At 35.5% G+C, this 27264-nt stretch overlaps 2 protein-coding genes across 2 annotated transcripts in view; one reads left to right on the top strand and one right to left on the bottom strand.

The window, feature by feature from the left end:
* Nucleotides 1–27264, bottom strand: part of Cdc73 (cell division cycle 73) — a 127303-nt gene that overhangs the window by 50373 nt on the left and 49666 nt on the right. The window lies entirely within an intron of this gene.
* B3galt2 (beta-1,3-galactosyltransferase 2) lies at nucleotides 16858–24509 on the top strand. The gene is made up of 2 exons (XM_048430988.3): nucleotides 16858–17511; nucleotides 21714–24509. The coding sequence occupies exon 2, from the start codon at nucleotides 21921–21923 to the stop codon at nucleotides 23187–23189; it is 1269 nt and encodes a 422-aa protein (XP_048286945.1). The 5' UTR covers nucleotides 16858–17511; nucleotides 21714–21920; the 3' UTR covers nucleotides 23190–24509.

Genomic DNA, 27264 nt, shown 5'->3' with positions numbered 1-27264 from the left:
AAGACAGATAGTATAGATGAGAGGAGTAGGAAATAAACTCCTCCATTTGACAAGAGTGCCACAATCATTTGAGAAAGGATAGTCTTCAAAGAATGGGTGCTGTAAAAACTGGTATAAGCATGTAAAAGAACGGATACCTTATACCATATACAAAAGCTAATTCACATAAGCTCACAGGACTCTATTTGAAAGTTAAAGGTGTATAATGGAATAAAAGTTTCACAATATTCATTGTGGCATTGATGTGTTGATATGAAAAAAATATGGAGATAATTTCAATGTATAAATGATAAAAAAGATTCCTCAAAATTAAAACACTAAAGGCATAGTAACTCACAGAATGGGAAAAACTTTTTTCCAAGTCATTTATCTGATTAAAAATTAACAAAGAATCCTTTCATCTTATAACAAATGATGAAAAAAAAAGAACCAATTCAAAAAAAGGTGTAGAACTTAAAGAGAAAATTCTCTAGAGAATATTTACAAATAATCAATAAGCACCACTAGTCTTTCAAGAAGTGAAGTAGGTACCTTATTTCTCATTAGAATAGTTACTGGCAAAGAATAAAAGAAAAAAATGACATCAAAAAATACCAAGTATAGGAGCTACAGAAATGGCTCAGTCATTAAGAACACATAGTACTTTTGTGGTGGATTTGAATTCAGTACCTAGCACCCATGTTAGGCAGCTCACAATTCCTAGAATTCTGCTGCCAGGGAAATCTCACACGTCTAAACCCAAACATACACAGACACACACACACAGACACACACAGACACACACACACACACACACACAGACACAGACACACACACAGTTTCTAAGATAAAACTTAAAAAGATGAGCTCAACACCAGTTAAAAAAACCAGAACTCTCAATGCGAAGTTGGTATGAATGTCAAACAAGTATGACAATGGTTGAAGACATTAAACACAGAATAACCATCTACACCAGTAATTCTAGCCATGGGTACCTACCAAAAAGAACTAAAGATTGGTACTTGAATAGATAGATATGTGTGCATTTATGTTTGTAGCAATAGTATTCAAACAGAAGCCAGAGGGAGAACAACCCAACAGCAACTCTAACATATGAATGGATAAGCAAAATATGAGGTACACAATTTCTTTTACTCAACTGTAATAAAGAAAATAAGACTCAAACATAATATAATGCTGATGAGCACTGAAAATATAATGCTAAATAAATTAAGTAAAACACAGAAAAACAAATATTTAATGGTTTCACATATATGAGGTACCCAGATGACTCAAGTTTGGAGACAAAAGGCAGATTAGTCATTACTAGGATCTGAGTGCAAGAAGGAATGGCAGACTTATTGGGCAATATGTGTACAATTTTCTTTTTCTGAAAGGAAAAATTCAAGATTATTAGTGACAGTTGCACATTTTAAATGTAGAGATAGTACCACTGACTTGTAAACTTAGAAATGGATAAAACAGTATATGTTATGCATATTTTATGATTAAAAGAAAGAATAAACATAAAATGTGTTTAAGTTACTAAGAACAAAATGACAGTAGACTTGGGAAAAGTCAGGGAGACAACGGATAAACAATATTGAGGGCTGTAGTCACAAAGGAGACCAAAGGAAAGCTGAATAATCAAGAAAAATACAGTAAGTCAACCAGCAAAAATGAGATATGTCCACTCAGCTTGGGGTGTGGGAGAAGATAAGATTCTTCTACACACTAGCCAGGTGGCTCTGCTTAAAGAAACCAAAAGTCAGTTCTATGCCTGGAACATTAGGCTTGGTGTGAAAGTGATGCCTGGTGACCAGTGAGAAAGAACTTTACTCTGACACTCTCCATACCTCAGAGAGTCATGACCTCTCTTCAAAGGGTAATATCTGAGAAAATGCTCCTCTTGGAGTAACAAATACAAATTGAGGAGCCTGGGCATACACAACTACAGTCCCTGAGGAAATTACATTCTAACACACTGAAAACATAGGGTGGCAGGAGGTTTACATGGCAAAGAACTTGGAGGTACACAATGGCCTTGATTTCTCTGGCAAGAGGTAAAATAACAATTGAGACTGAGAGCCCTGCACCACAAGTCAGGAGGCAGTTCAGGGTGACAATAAACATTCTCAGGACTGAAAGTTCAAGAAGGCTGGTTCATGGGACATTCCCCAGTGCCTCACTCCTCCCAAACAGTATTTACAAATTAGAAAGCAATGACCGCGGGCCGGGGCAGGCGGTGAGTGCAAAGGGACGGGAGTCCCTTTGTTCTAATGGCCGGCCTGCAGCAAGCTAAGACCGCAGGCAGGAAGTCTTCTGACCAGCAAGGGGCTCTGATCCTGTGGAAGGGTAAGTGTGTTGACCACCATACTAGTCCGGTTAAGTACACACAATATTCCCGCCAGCCTTATCTCCCTGGCTACTCCAAAGGGGCAGCTTCCCCCAGCTAATCCCTCTCTCCTGCTACGCCATCCCAGCTTTCGGCCTCGAACCCCTCCCCTCCTCTCTCCCTTTTTCGGGGCTTAAAGGCCTCCATCTCAGCCTGGGTGGGCACCGCGGGCAGGGGCAGGTGGTGAGTGCAAAGGGAAGGTAGTCCCTTTGTTCTGATAGCCTGCCTGCAGCAAGCTAAGACTGCAGGCAAAGTGATTCCTGGATAGCAAGGGGCACTAATCCAGTAGAAGAAGACCCAGCGGAGGGAAGAGCCATTGGAGAGCATCTGAAGGAAGAGATGGGCAGGCGCCAAGGCAAGAAATCCTCCAACAATCTGAAAAACCACATGAAAACACCAGATCCCAGCGATCTTAAGACAGAAGGACTTGAACGCCCTAGTCCGGAAGAAGTGGAAAACAGTGTAATTATGAAAGCAATAGAGTCTCTTAAACAGGGAAAGAATAACTCACTTAAAGAAATAGAAGAGAAATAAAACAAAAAGATGGAAGAAATGAGTAAAGAAATGGAAGACAAATATAACAAAAAGTTTGAAGAAATGAGTAAATTCGTAAATGATACCCTCGGAAACCAAGAAAAAGCAATCAAGCAGGTAATGGAATCAGTTCAAGAATTGAAAACTGAAATGGAGGCAGTGAAGAAAACACAAACCGAGGGCCGGCTGGATATGGAAAATCTAGGTAAACGAACGGAGACTACAGAATCAAGCTTAACCAATAGAATACAAGAGATAGAAGAACGAATCTCACATTATGAAGACACCATAGACAAAATAAACGCCCTGACCAAAGAAAACAGCAAATCTAACAAATTCTCATCACAAAACATTCAGGAAATATGGGACATAATAAAAAAACCAAATCTAAGAATAATAGGAGTAGAAGAAGGAGAAGAATTGCAGATCAAAGGTCCAGAAGATATATTCAACAAAATTATAGAAGAAAACTTTCCCATCCTAAAGAGGGATATTCCTATGAAGGTGCAAGAAGCATACAGAACACCGAAGAGACTGGATCAGAAAAAAACATTCCCTCGCCATATAATAATCAAAACACAAAGCAGTCAGATTAAAGAAAGGATATTAAGAGCTGCAAAGGAAAAAGGTCAAGTAACCTATAAAGGTAAACCTATCAGACTTACACCAGACTTCTCTATAGAAACCAAGAAAGCCAGAAGGTCCTGGATAGAGGTACTGCAGAAATTAAGGGACCATGGATGCAAGCCCAGACTACTTTACCCAGCCAAGCTTTCGTTCACTATCAACGGAGAAAACAAAATATTCCAGGATAAAAACAAATTTAAACAATACGTAACTACTAATCCAGCCTTACAGAGAATACTAGAAGGAAAATTACATCCCAAGGAATCCAACATTGCCAACACTGACTACAATAATTCAGACATCTAGCGACCCTTCACTAGCACAATTCAAAGAAGGAAAACACATACACTCTATTACCCCCCAAAAAATTGACTGGAGTCAACAACCAATGGTCATTAATATCTCTTAATATCAATGGACTCAATTCACCTATAAAGAGGCACAGACTTAGAGATTGGATACGAAAACAGGATCCAACATTCTGCTGTTTACAAGAAACACACCTCAACCACAAAGACAGACACCTACTCAGAGTAAAGCGTTGGGAAAAGGTTTTCAAAGCAAATGGACCTAGGAAACAAGCGGGTGTGGCCATTCTAATATCTAACAAAATCGACTTCAAACTAAAATCAATCAGAAGAGATGGAGATGGACATTTCATACTCATAACAGGAAAAACGCATCAGGAAGAAGTCTCAATCCTGAATATCTATGCCCCTAATGTAAAGGCACCCACATATGTAAAAGAAACTCTTCTAGAACTCAAGGCAGTCATCAAACCACACACACTAATAGTAGAAGACTTCAACACTCCTCTCTCACCAAAGGACAGGTCAATCAGACAGAAACCAAACAGAGAATTAAGAGATTTATTGGAGGTATTGAATCAAATGAACTTAACAGACATCTATAGAACACTCCACCCAAATAGGAAAGAATATACCTTCTTCTCTGCAGTTCATGGAACCTTCTCGAAGATTAACCACATACTCGGTAACAAAGCAAACTTCCACAGATACAAAAAAATATTAGTAACCACCTGTGTCTTGTCAGATCACCATGGATTAAAATTGGAATTCAACAACAATGCTACCCCCAGGAAGTCAACAAACTCATGGAAGTTGAACAATCAACTACTAAATCACCCCTGGGTCAAGGACAAAATTAAGAAAGAAATTAAAGTCTTCCTTGAATTTAATGAAAACAAAGACACAACATACTCAAACCTATGGGACACTATGAAAGCAGTGCTAAGAGGAAAGGTCATAGCAATAGGTGCCCAAATAAAGAAAACGGAGAAAGCACACATTGGAGACCTAACAGCACACTTGAAAGCTCTAGAAAAAAAAGAAGCTGATTCACCCAGGAGGAGTAGAAGACTGGAAATAATCAAACTGAGGGCTGAAACCAACAAAATAGAAACACAGAAAACAATCCAAAGAATCAATGAATCAAAAAGCTGGTTCTTGGAGAAAATCAACAAGATTGACAAACACCTATCCAAACTAATCAAACGGCAGAGAGAGAACGTGCAAATTAATAAGATCAGAAATGAAAAGGAGGACATAACCACAGACACAGAGGAAATTCAAAGAATCATTAGATCTTACTGCAAAAGCCTGTATGCCACAAAATTGGAAAATGTAAAAGAAATGGACATTTTTTTAGATAAGTACCATATACCAAAGTTGAACCATGAACAGGTGAACAATCTAAATAGACCTGTTATTCGTGAAGAATTAGAAGCTGTTATCAGAAATCTCCCTGCCAAAAAAAGCCCAGGACCAGATGGTTTCAATGCAGAATTCTACCAGAACTTCCAGGAAGAGCTAATTCCTATACTCCTTGATGTATTCCATAATATAGAAACAGAAGAGTCATTGCCAAACCCCTTTTATGAAGCTACAGTTACCTTAATACCAAAACCACATAAAGACACAACCAAGAAAGAGAATTACAGGCCAATCTCACTCATGAACATCGATGCGAAAATTCTCAATAAAATCCTGGCAAACCGAATCCAGGAACACATTAGAAAAATTATCCATTATGATCAAGTAGGCTTCATCCCAGAGATGCAGGGCTGGTTCAACATACGCAAATCTATCAATGTAATCCATCATAGAAATAAACTGAAAGAAAAAAACCATATGATCATCTCACTATATGCTGAAAAAGCATTTGACAAAATTCAACACCCATTTATGATAAAGGTGTTGGAGAGACTGGGGATACAAGGATCATACCTAAATATAATAAAAGCAATATACAGCAAGCCGACAGCTAACATCAAATTGAATGGAGAGAAACTCAAAGCCTTTCCACTAAAATCAGGAACACGACAAGGCTGTCCACTCTCTCCATGCCTCTTCAATATAGTGCTTGAAGTTCTAGCAATAGCAATAAGACAACATAAGGAGATCAAGGGGATTCGAATTGGAAAGGATGAAGTTAAACTTTCGTTATTTGCTGACGATATGATAGTGTACATAAGTGACCCCAAAAACTCTACCAAAGAACTCCTACAGCTGATAAACACCTTTAGTAATGTGGCAGGATACAAGATCAACTCCAAAAAATCAGTGGCCCTCCTATACACAAAGGATAAAGAAGCTGAGAGGGAAATCAGAGAAACATCACCTTTCACGATAGCCACAAATAGCATAAAATATCTTGGGGTTACTCTAACCAAGGATGTGAAAGACCTATTTGACAAGAACTTTAAGTCTTTGAAGAAAGAAATTGAGGAGGATACCAGAAAATGGAAAGATCTCCATTGTTCTTGGATTGGGAGGATCAACATAATAAAAATGGCAATTCTACCAAAAGCAATCTATAGATTCAATGCAATCCCCATCAAAATCCCATCAAACTTCTTCACAGACCTTGAGAGAACAATAATCAAGTTTATATGGCAAAACAAAAAACCCAGGATAGCCAAAACAATCTTATACAATAAAAGAACTTCTGGAGGCATTACCATCCCTGACTTCAAACTCTATTATAGAGCTACAGTATTGAAAACAGCTTGGTATTGGCATAAGAACAGAGAAGTCGACCTATGGAATCGAATAGAAGACCCAGATATTAACCCACAAACTTATGAACACCTAATTTTCGACAAGGGAGCTAAAGGTATACAATGGAAGAAGGAAAGCATCTTTAACAAATGGTGCTGGCATAACTGGATGTCAACCTGTAAAAAAATGAAAGTAGATCCATATCTATCACCATGCACAAAAATCAAGTTCAAATGGATTAAAGACATCAACATTAATCCGTCCACTTTGAACCTGATAGAAGAGAAAGTGGGAAGTAGTCTACAAAATATAGGCACAAGAGGCCTCTTCCTAAGTAGGACCCCAGCAGCACAGACAATAAGAGAAACAATGAATAAATGGCATCTACTGAAACTGAGAAGCTTCTGTAAAGCAAAGGACACTGTCAGTAGGACAAAAAGGCTGCCTTCTGACTGGGAGAAGATCTTCACCAACCCCTCATCAGACAAAGGTCTGATCTCCAAAATATACAAAGAACTCAAGAAACTAGACACTAAAACTCTAATTAACCCAATTAAAAAATGGGGTACTGAACTGAACAGAGAATTCACAACAGATGAACTTCGAATGGCCAGAAGACACTTAAGGTCATGCTCAACCTCCTTAGCGATCAGGGAAATGCAAATCAAAACCACTTTGAGATACCATCTTACACCTGTCAGAATAGCTAAAGTCAAAAACACCAACGATAGCCTATGCTGGAGAGGATGTGGGGTGAGGGGAACACTCATCCATTGTTGGTGGGAATGCAAACTTGTGCAGCCACTGTGGAAATCAGTGTGGGGGTTTCTCAGGAAACTGGGAGTCAACCTCCCTCAGGAACCAGCAATTCCTCTCTTGGGAATATACCCTAGAGATTCCCGAACATACTACAGAAGCGTTTGTTCAACTATGTTCATAGCAGCACTATTTGTAATAGCCAGAACCTGGAAACAGCCTAGGTGCCCCTCAATAGAAGAATGGTTAAAAAAGGTGTGGAACATATACACATTTGAGTTTTACTCAGCGGTAAAAAATAATGACATCTTGAATTTTGCATGCAAATGGATGGACATAGAAAACGCTTTACTGAGTGAGGTAAGCCAGACCCAAAAAGAGGAACACGGTATGTATTCACTCATAAGTGGATTCTAACCATAATTTAAAGGTCTTTGAGCCTATTATTCGTGATCCTAGAGAAGCTAAATAAGAAGACGAACCTGATGAAGATTATTTAGCTATCCGCCAGGAGGTAGGAAATAGTCAAGAGTCCCAGGTAACCTTGGGTGCATGGGGGGGGTGGGGGGTGGGAGGGTTGTTGGAAGGGGAGAGGGTTAGAGAGAAGGGAGTAGGGGAGGAATGGAGAAAGCTCGGTTGACCGGGATGGGGGGAAGGGAGGAAGGATGAATATGGGATCAGGGAAGAATATATTTCAACTACGGGAGTCATTTTAGGGTTTATAGGAAACTTGATTATATATGGGATCCCAGGTCCAAGGAGAGATCCCCAGATTGTTCTCTGGACAGAGGAGAGGGTGCCTGAACCGGCCTTGGCCCATAACCATACTGATGAATATTTTGCTTATCACCATAGATCCTTCATCTGGCGATGGATGGCGATACAGACGGAGACCCACATTGGAGCACCGGACTGAGCCCCCCAAGGTCCAAATGAGGAGCAGAAGGAGGAAGAAAATGACGAAGGACTGCGAGGGATGCTATCACCCACTGATACAAGGGGTCGGATCTAATGAGAGTTTACCAAGGGCAGTTGGACTGCGACTGAACGAGCACGTGATCCAACCAGATTCTCTGAATGTGGCCGGATTCTCTGAATGTGGCTGGCCCGGAGTCTTTCTGAGAAGCCATTGACAATGACACTGGGACTAGTTTCCTCTGCATATACTGGATTTTTGGGATCCAATCTGTTTGGATACTCACCTTCCTGGACCTGGAGGGAGGGGGGAGGAACTTGAACTTCCCACAGGGCAGGAAACCCTGACTGCCCTTAGGGACAAAGAGGGAGGAGGAAGGTGGGGGAGTGGGAGGGTGTTGGGAAGAGGGGCGTAAATGGAAACTTTTATAATTTAATAAAATTACTTTCAAAAAAATAATTTAATAAAATTACTTTTAAAAAAAAACAAATTAGAAAGCACTGAGAAAGTCCTCCAGTAATAGATTTTCCTCTCTCACACAAGAGCAAACTCAGGAGACTGCTCTGCTTTAGATGTTAGCCACACAAGGTATACAAATTTCAGAGCATTCTGCAACAAATGAAAACCAGTTTGACCTACAGACTGCAAAGCCAAAGGTGGTCAACAGCGGTCCTTGGTATTCAAGAATGAGAAAAGTCACTAAAATGATTGCAGCACTGTTTGATAAACAACAGTCCAACATTCTGGTTACAGAACAAATGCAGAACTTAAAGAGTCACCAACTTTCAATAACAATCCCTTCTACTGACAATATCCTCTACTAGAAAACTGAAAAAGAAAATGCTCCAATACAATACATTATATTAACCTTTACTCTAAAAACAGTCTAGAGGTTTTTATTTCTCATCTGAGTTAACTGTGCTCATGGGTTTCTTTAGTAAGATCAGTTTTTTAATCTCATTTTTGTCTCTCCTTCTTCCCAATATTCACCTATCTTCTTGCTTCTCCTTTTATTTAGCCCTTCCTTCTCCTCCCCTCTCCTTTCTTCATAATATTTAACTTCATAGCTGATAACATCAACATTAATCAACCTATTAGTAAGATGTATTTCTGGAAAGTGAGGACATGGCTCAAGAAATAGAGACCAAAAGATGAACAAAAAAGGGCTAAACATGGATCAATTATGTCCAATTCAGCAAAACCATAATAGAAACATGGAAAACATCACCCAACCCAAGCAATGAGAAAAACCATGAAATTATAGGAATCAGTAAGTCTATCTCAATAAGAGACCTAAATGTAAACGGCTTAAAACTCTCAAGACAGAGATTAGCTAAATGGATCAAAAAAGGCAGCCCAACTATTTGTTGTCTGCAAGAAACAAAGCACATTGGCAAACACCAAGTCAAAATATAAAAGTCAATATACAAAAGAAAATCATAAAAAGAGAGTATCACTTACAAAAAGAAAAGAGAGGGAGAGAGAAGGAGGGAAAGAAGGCAACGCATGAATGGATTTGAAATCACACTGTTAAAATAAGCCAAACTACACTTTATCTCATCTACAACATATGAATAAAAGGAGACTATAGAGAGGAAGGGAAAGGCCTAAATTTCATATGCTCTACATGGGGGGTCGGCAATCCTACAACTTGAGAGAGACAAATCAGGAAGAGTAATTCAAGGCTATTCTAAATCACATGAGACTGAAAACACCAACCAACAAATACAAAGATTATGAGAGTGTGCATGTATGTAATTGAAATTAGGATGTAATTACATCCTTTTTCCTTCTAAGCACTCCCATAACCCCTCCATGCTCTTTCAAATTCATGTCCTCTTTTTTCACTGTTATTATATGTACATACTTATTTTAAAAAGAATAAATCTGACTATAAACTGTATGAAGTAAACTCTTTGAGGGTTGTCTGCTTATCCGATATTCCCTTTTCTCATGAGTGCTAGATGTATTCACTGGTGACAAACATGAATTATACTTCTTCCTGAAGTGTACAATCCATACAGAGGTAACAGCAATCAGTATGGAATTTTGTTGGCTGTCAGGAAGACTATGAAAATACATATGAAAAGTAAGCTTGCCAGGCAGTGGTGGCGCATGCCTTTAATCCCAGCACTTAGGAGGCAGAGGCAGACGGATTTCTGTGAGTTCGAGGCCAGCCTGGTCTACAAGAGCTAGTTCCAGGACAGGTTCCAAAGTTACAGAGAAACCCTGCCTCGAAGGGAAAAAAAAAAAGGAAAAGTAATCTTGTGCAACACCAGACAAAAAATAATAACATCTCTGAATTTGTGAGTTTTCCCGTTTTCATACTGTTCTTTTTAAAGAACAAGTTTTACTTCTCAATATGGGATTCTGTGAAATAGCCCTATAATATAATTGACTTGTCTTTGGGGGGCAGAGGACGAGTTCTAGACAGGGTTTCTGTGTAGTTTTGCAGCCTGTTCTTGAACTTGCTCTGTAGACCAGGTTAGGTATTTGTCTGTTTTATTGTATAATGATTTGAGAGGGTTTCTGCCACCATAAATGCAAATGTTTTTAATAGTATTTTAATCCCAACAACAAAAAAAGACCTGACACAATTCCTATCAAAATTTACTCATAACTAAAAGTAATTTGGGAATATAACACTCATTATAATTATGCAAAATTGGAATATACAATGCCAGTCAGTAACGTTAGAAAATGTTTACTAGCTGGGCAGTGGTGGAGCACACTTTTAATCCCAGCACTCGGAAACAGAGGTAGGCAGATCTCTGTGAGTTGGTGGCCACCCTCGCCTACAAAATGAGTTCTAAGGCAGCCAGAATTGTCACACAGAGAAACCTTGTCTCAAAAAAAAAAAAAGAAAAAAAATTTACCATTTACTTCATCATTTGTAATTTTTGATGCCTAAAAGTTAAACTGGCTTAACAGTGAATGAATCACAACAAGGAATATATATATATACATTTATATATTATTTAATATTTAAGAGATAGGGGAATTGTGAAAATAATCTTCCAAAGACTCAATCACTAGCACAATTCTAAATCGTTTGCTACTGCAGAACAGTTTATATTGTATGTCACTGACAAGGTGTATACTTCTCTAGTTAATAGCAAAATAAGGATAGCTACAATGGTAAATTTTGTGGGTCAGTTGGAATGGGTAAGTACTATATAAGATGTATAAGGGGTTTCTACATCAGATTAATACTTGATTTGGTACTCTTGAGTAAAGCCAATTGCACTGTATCCTCCAGTGGAAGTGAGAATCATTTACCCATTAAAGACCTTAAGAGTAAAAAAAAAAAAAAAATTGTGTCTTCAAAACGAAAATCGTTTGCCTGCCTTCACATCCTACTGCAAATTTACGTACTGGAACAATGTTAATTATTCTGTAGGGGTCTAGTGTGGAAGCACGTGCTAGACTTTTGAGTTCCTCATGAATGCAAGTACCTGTATGGGTGCATGCATGTGTGAGTGTGTGCATCCATAGATAGGTGGGACATGTACAATGAAGGATATGGAAGAAGGACATGTACCTAATGAAGGATATAAAAAGTCTTGAGAGAGAGAGAGAGAGAGAGAGAGAGAGAGAGAGAGAGAGAGAGAGAGAAGACAAGAAGACATGTATGTGTGTGGGTGTGTGCATACATAGATAGGTGGGACATGTACCTAATTGGAGGATATGAAAAATCTTGGAGAGGGAGGGGTGGGTGGGAAAGGTGAGGCAAGAAGGAGATGTACCTAATCAAGATGAAAAAACCCTTTACAATGAAAACTTTAAGACACTAAAGAATCAGGAAGTGGTGACAAACGCCTTCAAAATCCCAACAGAGGCAAGTGACTCTTTAAGTTCAAGGCCAGCCTAGCATACAGAATTCCAGAGAAACCCTGACTTGAAAACAAAATAAAAAAGATTTCCCCCATTCATGGAGCAACAGAACACTGAGATAGATCTCACACTCTCTCTCACACCCACACACACCCTCTGCAAGTATGTGTAAAGCTACCTGGTGAATATCCTAATACTCTAAAACCTGAATCTTCATGAAACTTTTGGCCTGACTTTTTGTATTGAGTTAGTCAAAGTACAGGTATACTAAACACATTTAAAACTATATGCAGCACATGTTGCATGTGTAAAGCATGTCTGAGAATGAGTAAGTTTTATGTTTAAAATCGATTGATCATAATTCCCAGAAAAATCACATTATGCTCATGAAAATACTGCAAAACTGAAAACACTTCAGGTCTATTATTATAAGCAATTACAAAGAAAAACATAAGTGAAAAACATTAAAATGCAGCAATACTTGTTTGGAACATTAAATGGCATCCGGAAGCAACCCTTAATCACATTCTCAGATGCTTCAGTAGCTGGCTTTTTGCACCTGCCTATAGATGTGATTACCTCTAGATGCAAACTGGGCCACTATTATTACATGCATAGTGGTGCACATGTCTAATCCCAGCAGTTGGGAGGCAAAAGCAAGCAGATCTCTGAGAGTTATAGGTCAGCCTGTCTACACAGTGAGTCCAAGAACAACCATAGCTACAAAAAAGGACCCTGTCTCAAAGTCAAACATAAAATTTATTAACTCTGTGATTTTCCATACAATGGATTTCTTCCCTCAAATTACCAAGGGACTGAGTTGTTGTCTTGAAAGACAGACATTTCATATTAATATCAATCATGATTCAAGACTAATGAGTGATATGTATAATCATCAAATACTTTGGCTTAAAGTATGAAATATAGATTACATTTTATACAATATTTCTCTTTAAAAAAAGTTGGTGCTGAGGATATGAATCAGGTCATCATGCTTGGACAGCAAGCACCTTATTCACTGAACCACCTCCACAGTCCATAATTTTAATTGGAAAAAGGTATACCTAACTGAAACTGCTAATTCACTGAGATTACAGAGAATATGAAAGCAAAATTATGTGTCTGCCAAATCACTGAAATTTTTAAATGATTATACTTTCTTGAAGGTTATGAATCATATAGTTTATGAATCATATTTATAATTTATCATATGAATTAAAAGTGATGATAACTAGTTCTGAAAGAGATATGTATATTTAACTTTTGTTTTTCTTTTAAAAGAAATTCTTAACATGAGCACCTGCTATCCAATTTAATAAAAATTGACAGCAAATACTGACACTTGTGGTCACTATGAGATTGCTAGTTTACAATTATGTTGTTCTTTGAACATAGAAAGCATGTGTCAACATAATTGCATGAAGTTTTTATTGCATGAAGTTCACAGAAAAAGTATTTCAATAAGTAATTTTTTAAAAGGGTAAAGCTATTTAATAGCATTAAGTAACCAAACCTATGTCATTTGTCTGCATGTTTCATCCAATAAAAAAGTCTGTATTTTGAAAAAGCCAAGAGGTATAAACTCCAATTAAATATATTATGTACATTAGGGAACATAGTAAAACTAACCGTGAACCCTAGATAACTATGCCAAATATAATTTTCAAATAAATATAATAAAAATTAGGGCTGGAGAGATGGCTCAGCGGTTAAGAGCACTATCTGCTTTTCAAAAAGACTTGGGTCAATTCTCAGCACCCACATGGCAGCTCACAACTCCAAGGGATCTGACACCCTCATACATACAAACATGCAGGTAAAACATGGTGAAGATTATATTTGTTTTTTAAAAAAAAATCTAGCACTTAAAAAGTATTTAGTTCTTGTCATGAGCTGAAATAAGTTTCAAGTATAGGGGCCACGTAAAGCACAAACAAAAAGGAGACCAATATAGGCAAGACTGGACTTAAGTCTCCTGTTTTCTCTTCTTATTCAACAGCAGTAGCTCAGTGTTCTACTGCCATTCTGGTTAAACTTTTTCAATATTAAAATCGTTGAAATTACTGAACTCATACATAACAATAAACAGATAATTCCCAAAGTTACTGCTAATTTTTATCATACAAATCACTCAGAACCATCAACTATATGGATAACAGAATAAGATTTGCATATTTCATAGACATGAGAATTAGGAAGCATTACAAACCCCTTCCTTAAATTTCAGCTCCTTAAGGATTATTATAGACATGCCTAAAAAAATTCTGAGAGAGAGAGAGAGAGAGAGAGAGAGAGAGAGAGAGAGAGAGCGCATGCAAACATGTGGACAGTATGAACCACAATACCCGAAGGACACCTTTTTTCCACATAAGGCCTGTGTTATGAAAATAAAAACAGACCTTTGTAAGCAACACTTACATGCCACTAATAGCTACAAAACTTAGCAAAGCAACTGTCAGTTTGCTAAATTTGACAAAGAAACCTGCCACAATTGTTTGAGTTAGTTTAAACATAGAATACAGTTTTAAAAGAAATCAAACTAAAAAAAGAAGTTGTACAAGGCTTCCTGTCTCCGATTTTCACCATTTCTCTTGCCTAGGAAGCTAAAGATGTTAGAAGACATCAGTAATGGAAATCTTACTTTATAGCTGCTATCTATCTATACTTTAAGCTATTGATAAATTAAAAGAAACAAAAGTAGCTGGGCGGTGGTGGCGCACGTCTTTAATCCCAACACTTGGGAGGCAGAGGCAGGAGGATATCTGTGAGTTTGAGGCGAGCCTAGTTCTAAAACAGCTAGTTCCAGGACAGGCACCAAAAAAAAAAAAAAAAAAAAAAAAAGCCAAGTCTCTTGCCAACCCTAAAATTACCTGGGTAATTCAGGTTTCAACCCAACATAGAAGAGGATCATTTTTTAAGTTATCCATGAAGCCCTCAATAATTGAGAGCCATAATAAATCTAGTTCAATATCAAAAAGGCCATCTTAGAAGCTATGTATCTGCTAGTTGTCTTGGGATAATTGTTACACATTGTATAAGATGTCTCACTGTATCACACAAATATGTATAATGACTGTGAATTAAAAATAAAAAACACATTGCTGGGGATGTAGAGCAGAAGTAGAGAACTTATCTAGCACTGCCTAGCTTTCAGTATTACCAAAAGATAGATGTAAAATATATTAACAATAACTGGCAAAATAATTACATTGTCCTACCCTCAAGAAGGTAGGGCATTTTTTTCCATCATCGTCATATTCCCAATAATTAATAAACTGTGTCTTAGTGTATATGTTAGCGTTTAGTAGTTTGTTCATAAACATTTATTGAAAAAAAGTAAAAATCCATTCAGGATTCTATTCTGTGTGTGGCTAATTACCAAGGGGTGGGGCACACAGACCCCGACAAGCAGTGAGCACTATAGTGTGGAGTTATGGAGTGTTAAGAACCAAATGCTAAGAAACTTGACTTTCAGTCCTCCTCTTACAATGTAACTAAGGAAGGCCAAAGTTCTAAGCTTTAAGTTTCTCCTTTATAGTAATTTTCTTTCTTCCTTCAGTTTTAATGTTCTAATATTTCTAGGAAATGTAAGACACAAACTAAGAAAGTCATAGGGTACAGCTAAATCAACAAAGAACAATGTAAGTAAAACATGAAGACAAAAACTTAAAGCTTTTAAAGTGCAATTTTTATTCACCTGAAATATTTCTCACTGTGTGAGAAATAAATGAAGTCTGCATACCTAAAATATATAGCACAGCTCTAAAACTATAAATTTCTAGTAGTTAGTATCTCTAGAATATCAGAGGGAAATGTTAATTATGGCCATTTAAAACAAATAACAAAAATACCTGCCAAAGATGGCCAAGTGCCCAGGTGCCTAGATAACTTTACCTGAGAAGGATTTCAGCTTCTGATGTTCATAAAACCTATTTGATGGCATTTTACTAAACCACTTTTAAAAGTATTAAACATTATTAGAAGCACTGGACTCCAGGTCATAACTATACTTGTTTACACATACATGCATAATGTATAAGTATGTGTGATATTTATTATACAAAAAGTAAAGTTCTAAAATTTTCTCTACCTTAGGATTTCAGTCAAATGCAATCATGCAGACTTCACCAATCAAAAAAAAAACTATGCATGTATGTTATATCTACTTTATCATTTTTTTAATTCTATGATACATGTAATTTTAAGTAAAAACAGTGTAACATTGAAAACAAGAAAGTGATTTAAAACTAACTTTACTTTTAAGAACCCTAAAAACTGCAGAGAGCAAAAGCAGACTTATCATAATCATTCACATCACAGTCATTAAAGTAATCCAGGCAACTGATCTGGATATGCTGTAGAAAATGGGGATGGGAATCCTAAATTACAAATAACAGATAATGTTTTAACTAGACTAGAAAATTAGAACAATTTAGACAAAATACTTTAAGAGCAAGAATGTACTCAAAGAGTTAATTTACACCAACTCGCATGTAAAAGCTTTTGTTACTTCTGCTCTACAAAAGCTTAACATGAAAGCCACCATCGAACACAGAAAATATTTAGAAAGCTTTGCATAAGTTTAAAGATTTTAAAAATCATAACCTCCACTTCATATCATACATTAATGTTATATTTACTCATAACTGTATTTGTTCCGAATAAATATAATGCAACACACAGAAGCAAGATTTCTAAGCTTTTCCCTACCTTAGGCTTTTAGTTAAAATGAATGCAAACAATCACGTGGGACTCAGCCAAGCAGTGACGTTAAATTCTGCTCTGTCAGAGAGAGCATCTGTCAAGCCCACATTTAAACTGCTGCCTGCCTGTGCAGCAGCTGAAGAACCGTGGATTTCATATTACAGACTAAAACCCCAGTAAAACTGCTCAAAAAAAAAAAAAGTCTTCCTGCAGCTGCCAGGCAACGACGACGGAAGAGAGGCAAAGCCTTTTTTTTTCCCCCAATGCAACTGAAACACAAAACCCCAGCTCTGCTGCTTTACATTGCAGCTCAGCACTACTACTAGAAATATGGATACTGAGAAGAGAATACAGCACCGCATTGTCCAGCCGGAGAATACAGCAGATATAAAGAGCTTCAATGCATCAACTGTCGGAAAGAGTCAACAGTGCACCAAATAGAACGGACAACTACAGCCCTTTTGTTTAAAGAAGGAGAGAAAATGAAACTCGGGGAAAATCTCTGAAGACTAGGGCACATATGAACAAGAAGGGTAACTTGAAGAAACGCCGACAGATGGACACTTTGGATACTGTGAAAAGCAATCACAGGAGGCAGACTGTTGGGGGATGTGCGCATGTTTGATAGCATCGTTTTGGGTGTTTTTTGTTGTGTTTTTTTTTTTTCTGCTGAAGTGATGGCGTGCCAAAAGTATTTTCAGTGGGCATAATCCTCTCTACCTAAATGGCCTGACCAAGAAAGAAAGGTATGTCGCTGTCTTGTGCACAATGTGTATTAAATGTGTTATGATTCTATAGTCCTGCAGGCACTGATACTTGATAAACAAGTTCATGCAGTTCACTGCCCTTGAAACTATGAAAGGGTCTCTAAATACAAGATTTTAAAATTTGCCTTTTCTAAAAGACAAGGTGTCATTGTTTTATTCAAATAAATATGTACCTGAGAGTAATTCTTTAGGATTACAAACATTAAAGAAAAAACAAATAGTAATTAGATGTACTGAAAAGATTCTCTGAGAAATTAAACTAGGAAAAAAAAATCTGTAGCCCTTTTAAAAAAAAAACAACAATTCTCTAGCAAATTAGGTCAAATTGATTCCTTGTCTAATAAATTAAAGCACATTTTCTAAAGTGGCTTTCAAAAGATAGTGCAGGAAAATTATATTAAATAGCATCTAATATGATGTTAATTTCATAGGGTCTTTTTGGGGAAATCCTTTCAAAACAAAATCTTAACAGTAATATCTTTTCTTTAATATCTAGTTTCTCAGAGATGACAAACACAGTTCAAGAGTATATCAGCAAATTTTAGATGTTATTGAACTACAAGAGGATATTACAAATTATGAGCATCGGATTACATACGGTAATGAGTTTATGAAGAGCATAGCACCATCAAGGAGTCAGTCACACGTTATTATAGTATCAATAAATACAACTTTAAACAAAGAAAATATCAAATAGTTGCTCTAAGTACATTAGTGAAGTAGGGAGCTTTTTAAGTAACAGACTGATTCCAAATTATCGAGTTTAAGACTGTTCCTAAAGATAATTTTTAAAGTGAAATTAAAAATCTGGCATAAAATAGTTTGATATGAAAATATTCATTAATAATATAAGATCAAAACAATATCAATAATGGGCTTACGGGCTTTATTCACATGTAACAGAAACCTATCTATTGCTTCTACATGTGTCTACAAGACAGAGATAAACTATCCTGGGGACAATCAACACCAGAAGAGCAACTAACTCAATTTTACAAACCTATCATACTTTGATCATTCCCCTTACTTTCATAAACCTTACTAACAATCAAAAAATAAAAGGAAATAATTTTAAGATCTGTGGAAGCACGGCATTGTAAAATTAAGATTGAATATGTATCAAACCTTGTTGTATATAAACATCAATTCTCAATCATAAGTATCTGTATTCTAACAGATTAAAATCAGAAACTATTAAATGAAACAGTTTTAAAAATCTAGCCTTTCCTAGTACCTTTATTAGAAATTAAGTTTATAGGACTAAATGTTTCAAGACAAAAGTATACAAGTTTTTCTACCAAAGCATCACTTAAATCTAGGTCTGTTTCAAAAACCTAATATAATTATATCAACTTTTTAAGTTGATATGGGGGTTACATTTAATAGTAACATCCTTATAAATTTTAATCCATAAAATATAAAAACACACTAAAGGTATTATAATCAAAATAGAAAAGGATCTACTTTTTAAAAAATGTAAGACATGACAAAATAACTTCAGTCTCTAACCTTGTTCTCATTTTCAAAACTAAAATACAACAGGCATTGTAATCTGAGAATACTTTTATCATTTAACAAAAGAAGCAGTCACAGCAATTTTACTTTCTTTTTAATAGCACACACTTGCAGATATATACGTATATATCTCCATCCTGAGAAACTTTAGCAAAGAATGTAAGGCTAGATGCATGAGTTTCATTTATCAATGGGAGGGTATCAAATATGTATATTTGTAAAAGGATTCTAAGCCTTCCTAGATTACTACTTATAAACATGCAATTCTCATTTAATTTGAATTAAGATGTACCTCCATCTTATAAAGTTATATTAAAAATCAATCATGAATGAATTCTAAGCTACAATAAAAATAATTAGCTGCTTTCTAGAACACTAAAACACTTTAAAATATCACTTTAAGTACACTTTTCTTGAAAACAATGTAACTTACTACAATACTTAATTAATACTTCATTCTCTTAGGTTCTTTTACTCATTCATTTGAAAATCTGACCTTGAATTTACTCCTTTTTGAACTATAAGTCTGCACTTTTAAAGTATCTAAATGATTGGATCGAAACCATGTTCTAAGCAATTTTATATCAACAGAAGTATGTATTTATAACACTTGAAACAAACCAAATGAACTTTCCAAAGTTACTGCTTTTTAAATTTATACACATAAGTCTTCGATATCCATTAGACTCATAAGGTGGGTGTGTATCATTAGTGGCTACCAAATAATATAATTTTCCAATAAATTCTTAACAGTTTTCAGCTTTAAATAGATTTATAAATACAGGCAGGAAATTTTGTTTCTAAATTGGGCCATGAAGCTCTATCATTTTCAACTCATGTCATATAGGAACCATGTTTCCACAGGGTGAGAACAGCTTTGATCTTTATACAATACTGTTAAGATTTAATCCATATAAATAAAACTAAAAGCGAACTAGAAATTTTAAAAAATCACTATTCATTCATATATATAATTAAATACATTTTTAGTTTTGAGAAATAACCTTATTCACTAAAAGCACCATTCAATTTCAAAAACAAGATCAAACCTTAGTGCCTGGTGCACATTAGAAATTTGTTCAAATTCCCACCTACTTGCTCCTCCTAGTGGCTGCTACTAAAATAGTATTTCATTCATAACCATCAAACATTTCAAGCAGTAATTGAATGGTATGTGTAAGTTTTATGCTACAACTACTCAATTTCTTGGGTACTGACATGTAAATTATATTACTTCTTAAATCGTATTTGTGTCAGTGTTAAACCAATCTATCATCAACAATAAGTCGCTCACTATGATAAGCTAAATAAGAACATGCATTTACACATATAACTTAAAATAAGTGGCCAAGTTAAAATTTTATTTGCTTTAATTAATTATTTCAGTGAACTACTGAAATAAAATCACTTCTTGACCACACAAATTTAATACTGCAAGTCCCAAAATTAATGATTAAATAAATGACTTCTACTTCTGAGTTTGATTTAAAAAAAAAAACTGGAAAAATAAATGCTAAATATTTGTCTCCATTCCTTCAAATAGCTTTTATTGAAATTCAAACTACTTCTATGACCCCACTTCATCTAGAAGCATCTAAGAATAGAAAAAAACAAATTACAATTAACAAATACAAATAAGTTTAGACTTTGCTGAAAAGCCTCTTGCAAAAGCCAGTTTTTCACTATGTGGCATCAATCATTTCTTCTGTCCAGCTCGTAACTTTTTAAAGATCTAGGAATGAATGTGTTATGCTACTATAAAGACATAAAAAATACACTAATTTCTGATTGCTGCAGAGATTTGTTGTAACAAGGCCTAATTTAAGAATATTTTAAGATATAATCTGTACAAAGTGGGGTTTAGAGCAGTTGAAGAGAGTAATGATCACTGCCTATATTATGCTAAAATACAGTCCAAAAAAACTGTATAAAAATGCATGTCCTTTGCCAAAATCATAAACAAACAAGACTGATCTCCTGGATACTTCCTATTTGAGGTGGATGGTTAAAATTAGTAAAATATTTAAATTTTAATCACTTCTTACTGTCTAATCTCACAGTGAAATTACTGGACCCTGATAATTAATTTTGACAGGTGTATCGTCTCACTGAGTTTCAGTGGAAATGCACCAAGCAGTGTACTGTGACTAACTGAACTCTGCCACAATCAAACTTGCACCGTCTGTCCCAAAACCAATACATGACCATTTCCAAAATAAAGGCCACTGACTGTGCACCATATCGTCATGGTATGTCAAATCAATTTTAATTAATGTCAATAAACTTTCCATATGTTCTGAAGGCTTCTTACTAAGCCTTTGTAAAATAAAAAAAACTAAACATTTTTTTCTTTCTACATGATACAACTTTAAAAATCTTTACCTTAAGTCCAAAGAACAGGTGACCAGAGTTACTGAGATCATCAAATGAGTACAATAAAATTAATCTATCACTTACCTTTCAAGTGATCATTGTGTTACAAGAATATTGGAAAAGAAATAAGCCTTGATTATTTCATTTTGACAAAAGAAAACAAATTATATGCTTTCTTCTGGTTTATCCTATTTTTCACAACTTAAAAACATCCTTTTATTAGCAATCAGAGTCCTTTCAAGTTAGTTTGTAAGAATTTGCATTTTGTAAACCATCATGCTTCATCTTTACAGAATGACTTCAAGGGACACACAACTAAACCAGAAAATGATGACCAAAGAACAGGACTGATTCAGGAAAAAAAAAAAAAAAAGAAAGAAAGAAAGAAAGAAAGAAAGAAAGAAAGAAAGAAAGAAAGAAAGAAAGAAAGAAAGAAAGAAAGAAAGAAAGAAAAGCCAAGAGTATTTCTGGCCTCAAACATCTTACTGGATATTTACAGCATGCTTCAGTGGAGGAGAAGACACTGTTGCTTTGCAAAGATGACCTGGAATGCTAAAAGGTCTCTGTTCCGGACCCACCTCATGGGTGTACTTTCCCTAGTGTTTCTTTTTGCTATGTTTTTGTTTTTCAACCATCATGACTGGCTACCAGGTAGAGCTGGATTCAAAGAAAACCCTGTGACGTACACTTTCCGAGGATTTCGTTCTACAAAAAGTGAGACAAATCACAGCTCCCTTCGGAACATATGGAAAGAAACGGTTCCTCAGACTCTGAGGCCTCAGACAGCAACTAACTCCAATAACACAGATCTATCACCACAAGGAGTTACAGGACTAGAGAACACACTCAGTGCCAATGGAAGCAAATATAATGAAAAGGGTACTGGACATCCAAACTCTTACCATTTCAAATATATTATCAATGAGCCTGAAAAATGCCAAGAGAAAAGTCCATTTTTAATACTATTAATAGCTGCAGAACCTGGACAAATAGAAGCAAGAAGAGCTATCCGGCAAACGTGGGGCAATGAAAGTTTGGCACCTGGCATCCAAATCACACGAATTTTTTTGTTGGGCATAAGTATTAAGCTAAATGGCTACCTTCAACATGCAATTCTAGAAGAAAGCAGACAATATCATGATATAATTCAACAGGAATACTTAGATACATACTATAATCTGACGATTAAAACACTAATGGGTATGAACTGGGTTGCAACATACTGTCCACATATTCCATATGTTATGAAAACAGACAGTGACATGTTTGTCAACACCGAGTATTTAATACACAAGTTACTAAAGCCAGAACTGCCTCCTAGACATAACTACTTTACTGGGTACCTAATGAGAGGATACGCACCTAACAGAAACAAAGACAGCAAGTGGTACATGCCACCAGACCTTTATCCAAGTGAGCGTTACCCAGTATTCTGTTCAGGAACTGGTTATGTTTTTTCTGGGGATCTAGCAGAAAAGATATTTAAGGTTTCTTTAGGCATCCGTCGTTTGCACTTGGAAGATGTGTATGTAGGGATCTGTCTTGCCAAGTTGAGAATTGATCCTGTGCCCCCTCCCAATGAGTTCGTGTTCAATCACTGGCGAGTTTCTTACTCAAGCTGTAAATACAGCCACCTAATTACCTCTCATCAGTTCCAGCCTAGTGAACTGATAAAATACTGGAACCATTTACAACAAAATAAGCACAATGCCTGTGCCAACGCAGCAAAGGAAAAAGCAGGAAGGTATCGGCACCGCAAACTACACTAAAAGACTATTTTTGTTCAAGTGTGCAATTTGTAAATATTGCTTAAAGCATGTATAGTTAAAAACTTGATACATACCTAGAACAAGTTTTAGTTCAGCTCATCACGTAAGGAATTCAAAACTATTTTTTTAATTTCTGAAGACGCTAATTCATAAAATTACAACATTATGACAAAAAGGTATCCCAAAAGAGTCTATTTAAAAAAAACTGTATAAAGAAAAGGATTCTCTGTATTAACATGCAATAAGCATGCATACATAAAGGGTTCAAGTCTTATATTGGGGATCAATACAGTGTATCTGCATACATTTTCCACATAAATCATAATTTAAGAAATGAAGATAGTCAAAAGATTCCTAGGTTTACTTTGGATTTCATCATATAATCTAATGTAAAGACAAGAAAACTTTGTGCAAAAAACACATTTTCTGACCTGAATTTAGAGTTCTAACTTTATACCACACACAACAAGACTTAGTTAAGTTATTCCATAAACTCAGATATATTCAGGCATTTCAGCAATGCAATTCTCATTCAAGCATTTACTTTTAAAAATAATTGATAAGTGTTTTATAATTTCTTTTATTAATTCTCGTATATACTGGGGAAATTATTTTGACATGATGTGATAAATGTGAAAAATTAATGTGTCTCAGGCTCAAGTTTTTATAAAATGAATTATTAAAGGTTTCAAAATAGACAAATTTTGTTTTCTTATTAGTATTAAGGACCAACCCAGTATTTCAATGAATTTTGCATTTAGACAAAATATTGCACTCATGGAGAATGCTTAACTACAAATATACCTTACGTCATATATGTCTGTAAAATAAAATCATGTTCCTCGAAGTGAAGCAAAAGTACTAACAAAAAAAGCACAATGATGATGTGTTGTTGAAAAATGAAGAGAAAGGAATACAGGTAGAAATTTCACTCATTATTTTTAAGATGTATGTCTGCCAAACAGTAACATATGGGTAAAGTTTATTTCCTGAGGACAAATCCAACACTTAAATCATTTTGTGAAACTTCTTTCTCTCAATGTCAAGTTTACAAAACTAAGTTTCTAATTTGGTAAATGACAAATATCTGCATCACCAACTAAAAACCATTTAGGGAGAGATGGGGAGACGCTACAAATGTTTGATGACTGTTTGTTTTGGAATGGACAACATATTCAATGCACTTTTATCAAGGCACTATTACTTTTTAAAAGGTAAACACCAAAACCTTGAACTGAATGTTATACAAATGTTCTAATATTTTGTTTGGCCCCATCATGAATTTTAACATCAATAAACACAGCCCCACTAACTTAAAAATAGTGTTTTTATTGTATGTAAATTTATCAATTTTACCCCACTAACTTAAAAGTGTTTTATTATATGTAAATTTAACAATTTTAGTTAAGTCAGAATGTTTCTGACCAGAATTCTAACAATTTTATCACAGAACCTATTATGAAAGGATAAATTGCCAGAAGTACAAAAGTGTTGTTTTAATATACTGAGTCCATAAATTTATCCCCATTCTAAATAAGAAGCATTAAGGACTCTATTCTACATCAAATGTTTCTGAACAATCAGCTATGAAATATCCTCCAGCTTTTGCTTAATGATTATTTTTCACTTAATTACTCAATATAATTGCAGAGTTGCCAGTATTACTACAAAAAAGACATGCAAAAATCACAGCAGTGATGAGAGACAGACGGGCTATCAGTGTAAACTAATTCCCTCTGATTTATGCCACAGAAGAAATGGAGGAGATATATGTATGTGAGCACTAAGGTACAGGTTTGTAACAGGAATAGAACCCCCTGATGATATTTGAAAATATAACAGTATAGTATTATTGGGTTTAAAACACTGACTTCTGAAAAACAAAATTCTTAAAAATATTTAAGTACTTATTCTTAGGTATCAATTTAAAACCATTTCTATATTACTCATGACTGACTTGAAAGATAATGATAATGATGTTCTGAGATCCCAGAGGGTATTAAACCAATGTAAAAAATCTGTTCTTTTTAGCCGGGCAGTGGTGGCGCACGCCTTTAATCCCAGCACTCTGGAGGCAGAGGCAGAGGCCAGCCTGGCCTACAGGAGATAATTCTAGGATAGGCTCCAAAGCTGCAGAGAAACACTGTCTTAAAAAACCAAAAAAAAAAAAAAAAAAAAAAACTGCATTTTTTTGCCTTTGGTAACATATGGGAATGATGCAAGAGGAATGAGAATTCAAGGCAAAACTAGATTAAATAGTGAAATCCTGACTAAGAAACATTCACATTTCATTTTCAACAGCATAAATGTTAACTTTATAGGCCAAATATGCTGCTATATGAAAGTTTCATCATTTGTTAGCAGTATCTACTTTACCTCAACACTATGAAAACTTTAGAATATGAGAAAGAAATGTTTGAAAATGACTACATGGATTTGATCAAAGGAAAAGATTACAGAGTGAACTGGGTAACATTACACTCAAAGTACTAACAGACATTTCAAGGGGAAAACGCAAGTTTCAGTATTTACAACTCAAGTTTGTTTAAAATAAAATTAGAGGTAATAAATTTCTTCAATGACTAAATAATTCACTAAATCAATTAATTATTGAATTAAAATAATTCAATAAATCTCTAAAAGAGATTTTATTTAATCTCTTTCATGCATATAATATGCAAAAGTACATACATCCTTGTTAGAACTTTATTAATTCCTAGTTCCAGAAAAGTCTGCAATAATAATACCAATGATAGCATCACACACTATTTACTGATTGTAGAAGCAGTGTACCAGGTACTGTGTTAAAGTGCTGTACATTACTTCATACAATACTTGTAACACTGAAAGAAAAGGCTCATGTGGGAGGTGAAATATATAAAAATAACAGCAGTAGTTAGTAAAAGGCTTCCATCTCAGAGATTATGGTCTTACCCATTATGCTGATCTGCTACATGTTTTACTTATGACAGAAGTTAACAGGTCTACAAACCCAAGCAAAATTGGCTTATTCCACTATTTGCCATTCTCTACTTATTCTCTTTGGCCATGCACACAGATTTCATAGGTACTTTTCTCTTGTTACCATATGGCATCAGGTATTAGGTATAAATAAGAAAAGGGAAAAGTAAACATATTTGATCCACTGGTTGATTTTTTTCCCCTTTGCAGATATTAGTGAATGGTAAATTTAATTTTGAAAAACACGTACACTGCTGTTTTGGGAACTGGCTTGCACCTACAATGATAGGCATAGTGCCGCACACCTTTAATCCCAGGCAAAGGCAGAAAGATCTTGATGTGACTGGAGCTAGCCTGGTCTACAAAGCAAGCTCCAGGAAAGTCAGAGCTATACAACACAGAGATCACACCTCAAGAACAATCTAAAGACTCTAGAATGCCTCTTTCCCAGGCACCCATATGGTGTAAAAGAGAACAGACTCACAAGCTGCTGTCTAACCACTATACTTGTGCGCCATGGCACGAGTGACACACACATTTACACAAAAACCATAAAGTGAATGAAATGCAGAAAATTTAAGAAAAAAAATATAGATCCCAGATGATATAAAATGCAATATTAACTACTCAAGCACCTACTTTTCCAAGCTTGCTTTTAATGTGGGGCTGGCACGACTTCTTTAACTAATGACATTGCAGATTCAGAAAAGAGAAACTAAAATGAAGACAAACATCATAGTTATTTATAACTAGGCAAAATTAACTTGTATCAAAAATAAAACAAAAGACAAGCAGGGCATGGTGAAGCCTGCCTACAATGAGTCTAGAGAAGAGGTACAGTTCAATTACTTGAGCCTAGCAGTTCCATATCGGTTAAAGCAACACAACAATGCTCATTTAAAAAACAAAACAAAAAGATAAAAGGCAAGCTTTAAAAATGGACAAAACATGCTCTTATTAAGCTCCCCTACCAATAAATCGCACAGGATACAGAAAACATATTCTAGTGGTATCAACCACACATAAGAATGATGATCTTAGGAAAATGTAACCTTGTTATTTTACCCATGTTTCTACTTACTTCATGTCAATACATACAATTTAAGTTTATACT

The sequence above is a fragment of the Myodes glareolus genome, chromosome 5, assembly GCF_982192425.1.
Source record: "Myodes glareolus chromosome 5, mMyoGla1.1, whole genome shotgun sequence".
NCBI classification, from domain to species: Eukaryota; Metazoa; Chordata; class Mammalia; order Rodentia; family Cricetidae; genus Myodes; species Myodes glareolus.
This window is presented reverse-complemented; position numbering and strand designations above follow the sequence as displayed.